Source organism: Pleurodeles waltl, chromosome 5 (assembly GCF_031143425.1).
Source record: "Pleurodeles waltl isolate 20211129_DDA chromosome 5, aPleWal1.hap1.20221129, whole genome shotgun sequence".
NCBI lineage: Eukaryota > Metazoa > Chordata > Amphibia > Caudata > Salamandridae > Pleurodeles > Pleurodeles waltl.
This window is the reverse complement of record NC_090444.1, coordinates 998,357,225-998,370,593: the sequence shown is the minus strand read 5'-3', so window position 1 is coordinate 998,370,593 and position 13,369 is coordinate 998,357,225. Positions and strand designations below refer to the sequence as shown.

Below are 13,369 nucleotides of genomic sequence, written 5' to 3'. Positions count from 1 at the left end.
TTATTGGGGGAAAAAGAGTGAGAATGCTGGTTGGCTGGAATTTTGTGGATTCATTTGTTTAGTTATTTATTAATTTATTTATGGTTTTTCTAAAGCGCATCAATCTTCCCAGAGGGATGGGATGGATAGCTGCATTTTCCACAACTGAAAAGAATGTGTGATTTCAGACAAAGTTTGAGGTTTTCAGTGAATTCTGGGTAGAAAAACATAGTGGAATCTATGCAAGTCACACCACGAGGGACCTTCTTGAGTGTCTAGTTATTTGAAATGCCTGAGTTTATTAGCGATAAGTCTCGTGACTAAACAGCGCTTTCTTATCCGATATTTAGTCCTTAAAAATGTATATATCCCTGGTGTCTAATGGGCTTTCTGCCCCACCCCGAAAGATCAGATTGGTAATAGCCCCACCTAATCAGTCCCCATGGGCGCAAGTGGATCCTTAGGGGTGCAGTATGGCCCGATGCCTGGGTGAGTCTCCCTCAATCCGTTTTTCACCATTTTTCCCCCCTCATGTCTATTGGGCCTTCTGCCTTTGGAAGGCAGTTGGTGGGTAAATGCCCTGCACCTCCCCATCAGCTGTCAGGAAAGGCAAGAGAATGTTAGCCAATTCTACGATGCCCAAAGCATGGGAGGGCCACTCTCAACACTTCTGTTTTTTTTTTTTTTGACCTGAAGTCTACTCAGTTTTCTGTTCCCTGTGGGCTGCACAGTGGGGGTAAACAACCCCAATCTGCCCACCAGGGGACAGCAAAAACTACTACACCCATTCTAGGGTGTGGCACAGCCCAACATCTAAAGAACCATCTCCTTTAATTTTTTGGGGGGAGTTTTTATCTCAAGTGGGCTAACTGCCCCCATGGAGGGAGAGCTTTGGAGTGGTGTAGCATTGGGGTGAGGTTTTTCTTATGAGCTTAGCATTGGCTCCAAATTTATAGAAATGGCTAAAAGCAACTTAGACAAAAAAACAAAATCAATAACGTGCTGGATATCATAAGAAACACATCACTGTGCGACTACTGATTACCAATACAAAGGGTACTTTACTTACATCACTGCTGACGGGTCCTGACATGTGTCCTGATGAATCTGGCTCTTCTAAATACAGAGTGTAAAAGTCTGGTCTAAATCAAACAGTACCAAAATATGTCACGTTTTGTGAAAATAATGAATGATAAACTCACAAATAGTACATTGAAGTCATTACAGTAGAACAACCTACTCCATTAACTATTGCCAAAACAAGAAATAGACTTTGAAAAATGTTATGACCCCGCCCTCTCCCCTCCTTTATCAATCTCTTCTTCCACCCCTTTCTTCACCCAGCTCTCTAACTCCACGTAACACTTCAGCCTTTTCTACACTTCAGCGCTCTTCTGTCACTGCTCCAGAAAGTTATTAGAGAGCGCGTGCTGGCTCGGGGCGTCCACGCATATGGCACATGTGGACCCATTTCCTTCCTAATGGAAGACTTGTTGTGCTCACACACTGAGCCAAGCAAGCAGCTTACCAAATCAGCCATGCACACACTGTGAACTCTGCCTCCACCCCTCCACCTCTTCCTTCGGACTCTACAAGATCAACAACATGGATTTTTAAACAGGAAGAATGGTAACATTTCTAAAGAAAAACATGATTTTATCTAAATTAAAACTATCAAACCCTTCCCTGAAATTTAGGCCTGGCAACGTGCTGAGGACTGAAAACTACTCTGACGTCAACCGTGAAATGTCTGCTCTGAAATACACCACTTTAGTGAAGTGACAAACGGGTGCAGCACTTTAAAATATTCCTAAATAAATACATAGGCACGTATATAAATGAGCTGACTTGCAGACGATCCTTAGTATGTTTGAAAGTCATAGTTAACATGACAAGATTCAGGACTGTGATGTAGATTTCACAAATGTGCTTTAGTGCCATTCAGTTTGCACTCAGACGTGGAACATATTATGCAATCAAAAATTAGGACAAAATCTATAAATGTATGTTGGCTAATAATGACTTTCTAACCATCTGTCACGCTATTTTCTAAGAGCAGCAGGATTCGATAAATGCATACAGTCACGTAGTTCTGAAGTACAATAGCAAGAAAAGATGGCATGTCATTGCAGTGTATGCTTCATTGCTATTTACATTCTGGAAAGCAATTAGAAAATATGTGAAAAAACACAGTCCTTGCTTCTTTATGCACCAAGCAATGAGGGTGGGAAAGAAAAAAAGAAAGAATAAACAAAATGTTCTTGGTGACATTCATAAACCTCAAAATGCAACTGGATTAATGAGAACCCATTCTTTCTACTGCAGGCAGTTATAATAAAATACCGAACTTATGTTTGAAAAACCAAATATTTTCTTGTGCTATTTAGTGTGGAGGACAAATTATTTTGCTATTGTCTGTATGTCAAATGATTTCATCATTTCTTTATATAACTTGCACATGGCATGATTCGGCCTTTTCTGGGACATAATTGACCTTAATAAAGTGTTCCATCTTTGGAGACCAATGAAGTTTCTCTCAGCCTAAAAGAAGATAATGGAATAACTAAGATGACCTGTTTTAGGTCCTCAACCTAGGTTCAAAAAGCTCTCTCTCTTAGAAGCATTCTTTCAAAGTATGACTGCAAGTACTGGCCTTGATGAGTACTTAAATATACTTGATAGTACAGTTAACTGAGGTAAGGGTAGCAAATGGTCAATTTCTTAGTAGTGAGCAACGGTGACTAGTGTGTGTTTCTGTGCCCATTTTTGAGGTTTCAGTCCATGCCATCATTCTCTACAATAAGCACTCAATGTTTTGAAAGACTAAGCTGTAGTCACTCATTGAAGTTTAATGTGTGTGATTAATGTATCATACTGTAAGGAAGACACCATCCCTCTATTATCTCAACTAAACTTGACTGCTCACAGTTGCTACTCTTTAAGAGTGAGTTGCATAAAGGCTTAGTGGATTGGAATTTACGAGTATCTTAGGCAACGAGACACCAATAACTATCTGTTGTACTTGGCCCTCAATCCAGGGCCACTTTGAAACATTTTGCTTTCACCCCTCCTGTTTCCTGAACCTGTTTTTGCTAGCCGTTAGGACTGTGCAGTTTACCACTGATAACCAGTGGTAAAGCGCTTGTACTTTCTTCTTGGCACATGGTAAAACGGTATTTACATCCAATTAGCACATTTTATTTACTTAGAAGTCCCTTGTAAAGGGGTACTACATGTCCCCAGGGCCTGCAAATTAAATGCCACTAGTGGGCCTGCAGCACTTATTGTGTCACCCACACATGTAGCCATTTCTAACATGTATAGTTTTAAACCTTTTGCCAGGCCTAAACATTCATTATTAATTTATATGTCACCCGAAGGGTAGGCCCTAAACAGACCATAGGGTGGGGTGAAGTGTGTTTAAAATGTTGGCCATGTTGTTTTAAGTTTTACATGACCTAGTATTGAGAAACTCTTGAATTCATTTTTCACTACTGCAAGGCTTGGAAGGCTTGCATTTCCAATAGGATAACATTGGGTTACCTTAATACTCTTAATAAGTGATAACTTCAATTGGGAACAGGTTGAAAGGTCAGGTTTGGTGTCTAAAGAATTGTAATTTAACCCAATTTTAATGTTAAAGTTGGTTTTTAAGCCTCAATTCTGAAAATACCACTTTTAGAAAGTTGGCATTTTTTTGTCCTAACCCTTTGGTGCCTGCAGTCTGTGTCCTGGGTTGCATGACTGGATGTAGTTGCTAGTTGGTCTTTGTGTATTCCTCCCAGACAGTAAGATAAAGGGGGGTTCGTTGTTGGCACAATGGGAGGGACGGAGCTGTTCCATGGCCCAATTACATTTCGAAGGGGCTGCCTCCGCACACTCACGAATAACTTGACACCAGTCTATTGTCACCTCAGATCCCTTGGCATCTAGCAGAGGAAGGAAGAAAAGTCCAGAACCAGATGTGGGGGGAAGTCTAGAAGGATCTCCTACTTCAAAGTCTGGCACCAGCTATACATACTGGACCCTCAGATCAACTCTTCAATACACTCCTGGTACTGTGGAAAGGTATAGAAGGACTGCTTTGTACTCCAGGGTACTGCCTTGCTGCTTGAGGCCTGCCTTGTTCCGCAAAGGATTGCCCTCCTGCTTGAGGCCTGCCTTGTTTCTAGGATGACTGCTCTGCTGCTCGAGGTCTGCTTGTTCTTGAGAAAACTGCCCTGCTTCTTGAGGCCTGCCTTGTTGCTTGAAAGAGAGAGGGCCATCTCTTTGAACCCAGGACTACCAGAGTGACTCTAATGGTAAGGTGGCTGACCTCCTTTTATGGAGTTACACTGACACAACAAGCTCCAGGGTCCTCACTGCACCTGCCAAACTGACCTGCTGCAACTGGACCTTCCTGGATCTGCAACTGGACTTGCCTGAGCACTGCTGGTTTCTGCTGGAATGAGTTCCTGATCCCCAAAAGGTGCCCACCTCAGGTCCTGGACCATTGGCTGGCATTAGTTGAGCTGCTCCTGTGAAATCCTGATTATTTGAACTCTGTATGCATGACTTTGAGACGGTACCCTTCTTCAGCAGAACTAGCCTTGTCCCAGTATCTGTCCCACACTCCATCTTGTTCAGTCTGATGGTATGACTTTGTCCCAGTCTACCAACCAGATAGCTACAGTTAGAGCTTTCTGTTTCTTGGTGCTATTTTTAATTAAATCTTTATAATTGGATATCTCCAGTTCCACTGATAGGATTTTTGTCTTTATGTCTCATTTTATTTATTAAATTTTACTTTTGTTTTCTAAATTGATAAGGGGTTTGTCTTGTCTTGTGTTTTCACTTTAGTATAGTTTGAGTGCTGCATAAGTACTTAGCGCAGTGCCTCTGAGTTGAGCTTGACTGCATTTTTTGAAAATCTACCAGAGAGTTAAGCACAGGTTAATTTAGTGACTTTTTGGTTCACCCTGACCAAGCTTGTGATTGTTTCTTGAGAAGGGTTTTCACCCCACTCAATCAAAAACCCAATTTCTTACAGTATCCATCACTCAATAGCCACCTACCCCTCAAGGCCTCTAAAAGAGGCATGTCAGAGAATGAAAGCACTTAAAAACAATACTATTAAAATATTGTTGACCAGACCCCCAGTTAGCAATTCACTGGCATTAGCAGACAGCACCACTCCATTAAATGTGGTCCTGTGTGTATGTTTTAGCCAAATACCTATAAAAGTTGTAATCCAAGATTTTCTCCCTTTTTAATAAAAGTATTATATAATAAACACTGCATTAAAATCTGCATAAGACTCCCAACATCGGCATTTGTCCACAAGGGCAATCTCTGAGAATTTTCCTCAGGACCTACCTCACCATCACTGCAGGGCTGTGGGGAATATGAAACCAGGAAAATTGTTTATTAATCCCAGCCTCCCTACTAAACAATGGTGTGTTCATGGTCAATCATATTTTCAACATATAACTCTGCTGCCATTTGCCTGATCATTGCACAGGAGGGGGAGTGAGGATACAACCACAGACAGCTGAAGTGTAATGCTTGCTCTCCTGTGGCCGCAAGGTGGAGATCGAGGTGCTGTATGCACTCAATACAGCACCACAAAAGATAAAACAGAACAAACAAAAAAACTTTTTAAACTTTTGCTGTTAAATCTGCTGGAAAAGTTAGTGCAGATGGATGCCATGAGTGTAGAGTGGTCACAATCTAAAAAGCTGAAGATGCAGATAAGCATGAAATGAAATATGCCTTATGTATGAGATGCTTGCAACATGAGATGCACAGTGTGTGTGTACTGGAGATAGATGCTTTATAAATGTGAAAAACCTGATGTGAAAGAAAGTTACATAAAGCCTCGTTCGTAAGATGCCTTAAAAAACAAGATGCAGAGTGTACATGTATGTGTGTGTGTTTGTGTAATATGTTTGCAAGACGAGATGAAGTGTGTTTGAGAGACTGGTCTACAACGCTTGCTGTATGAGGCGCAGTGTACCATATGTCGTGACATACTTGAAACAATGAGAAATGTGGGACCGGTTTGTGAGATGCTCACAGAAATTCAGTATAGTAAAATACGCTAAACAAGATGAGTGTGGGTGATGCTTGGTTAATAAACACATCTGTGGTCTCCTATAGAGCCAGTAAAGGCTTTAATTCATAGAATCATTTGAATCTTCATGATGTCAGAGAGTTATTCTTTTTTGAAAGGCACTCTAAGATTATTACCAGTCCAGGAAAGGTTTGCACTAGGTAAAATCCAAATGTGTTGTGATAAAAACATTTTTGAAAGCACTGTAAGCAATTAAACATTGAGGGGCAAATTAGTAACTTTGGATGCCACATAGCACAGAAACCAAAGTTGCTTTCCTGCATGAATAGGACAGAGCAGAACAGCACCATATCCACTAAGATATGATATCAGTTTTCACTCTCCCCCCGGCAAAAATCTGTCTGCCTTGCACCAGTGCACACAGCCATGCACTTTAGTGTACAGGAGTGTGTGTTTGATGGGAAGCATAGGTTTTTGTAGTGTAAGGGTATCCTTCTGTACAAATACTATGCTTTAACATAGTTTAACATTTTGACCACTGTAAGTATTCTGTAAAGTTTTGTACATATATAAAGTTCCAAAAGTTTAGGGAAAATAAAACTTTACTTATTCATTATGCTTGCTTCGAGGAGGTGTACATTTTTGGCACAAAGGCCTATCTACCTTTTAGTTTAAGTAAATAAGGCTTTGCACCAAAAACCATTGATGGTTGAATGGAAATTAGAGATGGGCGAGCCACTGAAAGCTCAAGCCAGCCCCAAGCTGGAAGCCTGGCTCTGGCTCACCTCTAGGTACTGTTGGGACCTCAAGCCCATAACAAGCTGAACATTAGCTTCTGTCTGCCACCCTCCCTCTACCCAAGATGTGGTATTATGGTCGGAGCTGGAGAATGGGAATTAGGTTTGAGTCTCACACTAGCTCAACATCCTGTGATTCTGGGCCAGTCACTTAAACTCCCCATGCCAGTGTGATCTTCTATAATGTAACTGGTGCTCACAAAATGCACTCCAATACCTCAAGTTGAGTTTGAAATATATTTCAGAAACTACAGAAAAATGCACTAAGAGGCCATAAGGATGAACAAATAAATATCCATTTAGTGGCTGATATGTACAAAGTTAAACCAAAAAAGTTGAATTAACCACAGCTTCCCTGGTTAAATTGTCTGATCTTAGGCAAATATTTTATTCCAAAAAAACTATTTTTCCTTCATTATCCACAATGAGGGCACATTCAAATATGGAAGTTCAGACTACCAGTGGTAGAAAACTATCACTTTTAACAAGTACTTCCTGGTGGAGTGCTAAAATGTTACCTGTTGAGACTTTCATATTTTAGTCATGTTTGTTGCATGATTTACATACCAAATATGTTCAGGGTCTGGCTCATGCTGGGACTCTAAGAAGCAAGCCAGACCCTTAGCTCAGCTCTTCCTATCAATTTGTTGGCTCCTCAACCTCCAAATTAACCAACTGAGGTTTATTTTCAGAACAATGGATTGCCCACAGATCAGGGAGGACCAAATTATGTGACCGTATTGACTAAATTATGCAGCGATAAAAAGCAAATTGTGCTACATACTGTGACACTTTTTGTGATTGTATTACTTCATTATATTGACATTTTTACAATCCTAATACTTTATGGGCAAATGTTTCACTTCATTAGTACAGGCTTAACACCCAAAGGTTGCATATATGTTGTATGTGGTGATCAGAGTTGTGGTCCTACCATGTGGTTTCACTGCTCTTATGCATGAATTTGAGGTGAAAAGGATAGGTTGCTCTCAGCTGATTCTAATATACGGATGGAAGTGTGTGAGTGCCTTGTGGCCTATGTTTGGACTGTTTTGGTAGGAGTTGAAAAGCACCAACCTTCAGAGGTTCAAAACCAGTGTTTTGTGCAGCTAAAAGGCCCATAAGTTCATCCAATCCCTCTCAAAGCATCTTCCATTGAAGGAAAATAAGACATGCACCTTACAGTGCAACCGGGCCTATAGCACTCATAATATACTTTGCTAAATGCAACAATTACCTGGAAGAAGAATGGATGGACAAGGAAGGCTGAGACATAAAATAAAGTCAGTTATTGAACCTGATGATAGAATATAACTTATTTCATTAATGATTCTGATTAAATAGTGTAATACGTTATTAATGGTTTCAGGGTGCTAAGAAAATAAAAACAAGCATTTGCAATGTAATGGGTCTCATGTTTGCTTGAGTTAGAGCTGTTAACGTTGTAAATTCCTAACTGGACTTTTCTTGCCATCTAATTGAAAATGAAAAGTAAAACGGTTGACATAAGCGAGACGACTCAAAGCGCCATGGCCGCCATGAGCATGAGCGCAAGGGAGAGACACAAAAGGAAAAGGAAGTATGCTTGCAGTCAAACGTATCAGCAAACGTGTGATTATCCATGTAAAGGAGCGATGTACAAGGCGATAACCAAACCACCCCAAGCAGGCACAAACGTAAAGCATTTACCAATGATAACAAAGGATTTTTAAAAGGCAAGCCCACGAAAGACTGATAGTGATGGGTGTGAGGTGGGTGTGCTTAAAAGTCCACATATAGATTACAACAGAAGCACGCTCAATCTAAAACTGCAGTTCAACCATAATTGTCCTAGCCCATATCCAAAAGAAGCAAAAGAACTGCAGTGCAATGCTTCCTCTTAAGGAGGTATGCAACTGAGGGGTGTGTGCCACCTGGCCCACGCAGATCCTAGAGGCATACATTCTGAAATCGTCCTTTTATTTTGTCGCAAGGGCCAACGTGCATTTCTTTGTGGTTCATTAATTACATGATAAGTTGCTAAAGTGCAGTGTACTTGGCATTTGTCAAGTTTTAAATGATGGCGGTGGGAGAGCAATCATGGAAGTAGGTTATTTAAGGACTTCATCATGATTACTAAAGGTTGATTTGTGGTTGGTTTGATAAGAGAATTCGCTTTTGAAAGAAATTTTGCAAAAACATGCCATGGTTTGTAGTGTCAGCCCTTTCATGCAGATCAGGATTGCTTGGTGACAAGATCTGATACTGTTTGAATTAAAGATATTTCGAAGATAGATTTTGTGCCAATGTAATAAAACTGGAGAGATGCATAATATATGCAGGAAGTCTTCCGAGGATGTTGGCAAAGCCTGCACTCATTGTTTTTTTATAAATTTGTGCTATTTTGGAAGTGCTTTGAGTGATGGTAGCAGCCCAAATCTGGCTTGGAGCATTCTTCAACAAAATGTGGTAACTTTGTTCAGTTTGGTACCAGGAAAAACATTTGTTCTGCAAGAGGTGTGTGTCTGTGCAAGAGTGTGTGTCTGTGCCTGAGAGACACAGGTTCATATCTCACAAGGTATTTTATTCTTGCTGCTAAACTAGGCCTCACTAAAATGCTAATTGTTTATTTATGGGTCTATTCTGACATCAGATCTATAGACAAAAGTTGATATGTAACACAATAAGCAAATACAGAACTGAGGCGCATAGGGGTCAGTGCTGCCAATGAGCCAAGTATAGTGAAGTATATAAGGCAAAATGATGAAAATGTATAAAAAGGCAAGAGAGAGACTAATTGAAAGTGCAACAGGTGAAAAGTGAGAAAGGGCTAGACAGCAAAGAAGAAAGAAAAGATAACAAGAAAGGAAAAAGAGTCAAAAGGACAGAGGGCTAAAAGGAAAGAAGGCTGGAAAGAGGAAGCAAACAAATGTGAAAGAATGGATAGGAGGATGAAAAAAATCAATGGGGAAAGGGCGTATGGACAGAAAGATGTAAGGCTGGATGGATGGATAAAAGTTTGAATGGGTGGATGGCTGTAAAGATGCAAGGCTGACTAACGGAATGAATGGATGGAAGGGTGAAAGAATGGATGGATGGATGATTGGATGGACTAGTTGTTGTGAATATGGGTGAATGGCTGTTTGGAAGAGTCAAAGGATGGATGATGCATAACAGTTGAAAGGAAGGATGAACGGGTGAAAGAATGATTGGGTGAACAAATGGAAGGATGGATGGAGAAAAAGACAGAGTTTTTGTACAGTCAAGCTGCTGTGCTGCAGCATTAGGGTGGTATTACACATCTTTTGTTAAATACGCCTATGCTTCACATTCTGCTGCTCACACTTTCTGAGGCAGCGTTTCAGCTTTTTTTTTTTCACCCTCCTCAGCAACAGTTTTCAGAGCGTGTCTGAAATATATGTAGACTAATATTAAGGATAAAGGCTGAAAACTGAGGCATGTGAGTGATGTATTGCAAGGTGCTGCCATCCCTCTGGCTCTCACAACTTTAACAAGTTAATTGTCATGTTCTGACAGTAGCACCCACGAGCACAAAAAAAAAAGAGTAAAAACTGAGAAAAGACGACTTAACCATATAAAATAAAGTTAACTTTAAAAAAATAAAACGTTGCAATGTTGTGCCTTCTAGGCACTTTTTTGCCAGTCACAAGCCTTCTGTGCGCGGGCCACTCGAAGTCAGAACAAAATATTACCTCGATCACGTCGGGAGCAGCAGACGGGCACTGATTAAGTTGAAATCAATTAGTGCTTGACCCCTGCTCTACACAAGGGAACGGAAGTGATGCCAGCCATGCATGGACAAATTAGGAGGCTGTAAAGAAGAGTGCCACGCAAGCCAACAAATGGTGAGGACAGGCGGGCTCCGAACCCTTTACTGATCACAACAGCATCTTCCACACAAGACACATGCGCAAGCACATGCACTCACAGGCTCGACCCTAAAAAGGCATTGGCATTTATATTCTGTCAAATATTTATGTTAAAGCACCTCGGGACTCACAAGGAATAGGAAAGTGCTGTAGAAATACAAATATAATACAATGTAACGGTCTTGCTCATTTATATTTTAAAGGAAACTTGCATAACCTCTCTTTCAGTGTATTAGTCAATGGGGAGACATATGATAATAGAGCTGTTCATCCCTGTTTATCTATCCCCACCAAGTCCTTAAATTACACCGTGCAAGTGGGCTGAACAGAGGATGATACTGCAGGGGGCACAAGAAGCAATTCAAAAAACAAAGCCTCCTCTACATTAGGAAGGCCTTTGAATGACCTGGGAAGTACTCGAGTCCAGCTGACAGATCAGATAAAGAATCCTCAGTGTCAGGGAAGCTGCAGCAGCCTGGGCAATAGGGGTTGCGAGCTTTGATTCAGAAAAGAGTCAGCAGCCCAGTTTAAACTTAATTCATTTTCAGTTCTTATGCTTATAATGTACTGAAAAACGAATGAAGTTTAAACAGGGATTGGATCGCTATCTAGTTCTAAACTTCAGGGTCGTTTGTCCCACTGTCCGACCCACTCTTGTCCCCCGTGTCCCTATCACCTCCAAAATCTGGGACGGGATAAATCCACAGTATCCCCCACAGTTCTTACGCCCATGATCATAATAAGCTGTCTACTAGAGTTGTATAACAAGGCGTTAAAACCGCGCACTGGCACACAGGGAGACTACCAATGACGTCAATTATAGACCCTCATCATCAGGGCAATAATACAACATTAGGAATCAGGGATATAGCTGCCGGCATTGCACATAATACAACCCCTTGTTGGGTAGTAGCTTAGCACTGCATTCCTCAACTGCACACCCCTCTGTTACAACCCCCCCACCATCGTCCCCTGCCACCAGGGCACATACAGTACCTAGATCCGGGGCAGCATACCAACCCCTAGCTAGTTAGGTCACTTCCAGGGTGCTGTGTAGCAACAAGGGGGGTTCATTAAATACAAGTCACCAGAGCGCAGTTAAGGAAGGTGTATAGGGAACTTGAACTCTTTTTAAAACTTGGATTCTATTATAGTGTAATTCGAACACGTTATCAGTAAGTATACTATTTAAAGGTTTACTTTATGTGAGTTTTATCCTCCACCACCAAACTTACAAGAGTAAGCATTAGCTGTTAAACCTCTTTACCCCTTGGAGTCGAAGCCTAAATAGAAGTACTTGCAATTGAGTGAGTTTGCAATAGTACTTGGTTTTAGTGGTTTCAGGAAGAAAAGGAAAGGCTCGAACTACAGATCTTCATGCACACATATGGACACTTGAGTGGTCAAGAAAGTGTTCCACAGAGGAAACATTACCACTTGTCCCAAAATGTCCTTTTTAGATACAACTACACAGACACCAAGTATCTCTTAAGTACGTCATGTACCACTCCACGATGTGTGGACTACCCTGAAAAACCATACTGCAAGTGAGAGCCAAGAATCACAGCCAGATTTGCCATTTTCACAAGACAGGAACTGTCATGAGTTGTTTGCAGAGTGTACAGCCCAGCATCTGGGTAAATGGGAAGAAGTGGATGTCAGCAACTGAATAATTATCCTCCATGCACTTAAAATCCAAGTAAAACATAACCTTCCACACCCAGGCTAAAGAGTTATTCCACCGTACAAACCTTTGAGCTCTGAGAAGGCAGTGTGCAACACGGTGATTCTTACAGAAAGAATTCACTTTTTCATTAGCATTCTGAATAATGTCTGCAGGTTGCAAGTGGAGGTGGTGCTGAAACCAGCTCTAAGAGTGGTGCCAAAGGCAATGTGAGAATTGGTGTAGAGTACAAAAAGAACTGGCACATTCATCAGAAAAGGTTTCCTAGAAATCAGCTCTCAGGCAAGAGCCCTAGATTGACGGGCTCAGGTGCCAACTGGGTCAGGGCCACAAGAATTGCAAAGGCAGAGAGAGGAGGATATGGCTTACCCTCAGGAACTAGCCCAGAGGAAAGAGGAGAAGTCGTGAAGATATAGAACATGTCCTGATGAAATGCTTCAACCTGTGACAGATCGACAGATGGAACCAGGAACTCCAGCATAAGTGTCCCAGTAAATGGGATTGAATCATACAATAAGTAGACTAGCATTAGTGTAGACACTGTTGAGTATCCAAACAGTCTTGACAGTGGGGCTGTTTGCTCATGGAAGAGGATCTCCTCTGCTTCTTTTGGATTTTTTTCATTTTGGTAGAAGACACCTGGGGAGTGGGTTGCTAACAACTTACCTGTAGAAGGGGGAGGGCAGTGAAAAACAAATAGATAATTATATTATCTTTCACTGCATGAACCTGCTCATGCTTCCCTTTAAGTAAAAACTGAAAAGAACTAGAAACAAAACTGCAGCAACAAGTAACACAAACAGGAAGTGTACCGTTTAGTATGCAATAACTATAAACAACAGTTGTGAACACATGGGGTATTATCCAAATAGGTTGTATGCAAAACTTACCTGTTAGACAGTACCTAACCACCCTCTGAGTGAACAAAGACAAACCCACGTCACCTTCCTCCCATGATGCCCCTAAGCCTAAAATCTCACTAAGGGGT

At 41.2% G+C, this 13,369-nt stretch overlaps 1 protein-coding gene across 1 annotated transcript in view; it reads right to left on the bottom strand.

Annotated features, from left to right (window-relative positions):
• ENPP1 (ectonucleotide pyrophosphatase/phosphodiesterase 1) overlaps positions 1-13,369 on the bottom strand; it is a 486,681-nt gene that overhangs the window by 276,862 nt on the left and 196,450 nt on the right. The window contains exon 11 of the mRNA XM_069235163.1: positions 1,049-1,121. Coding sequence (XP_069091264.1) covers positions 1,049-1,121 — 73 coding nt within the window. The remainder of the gene's footprint in view (positions 1-1,048; positions 1,122-13,369) is intronic.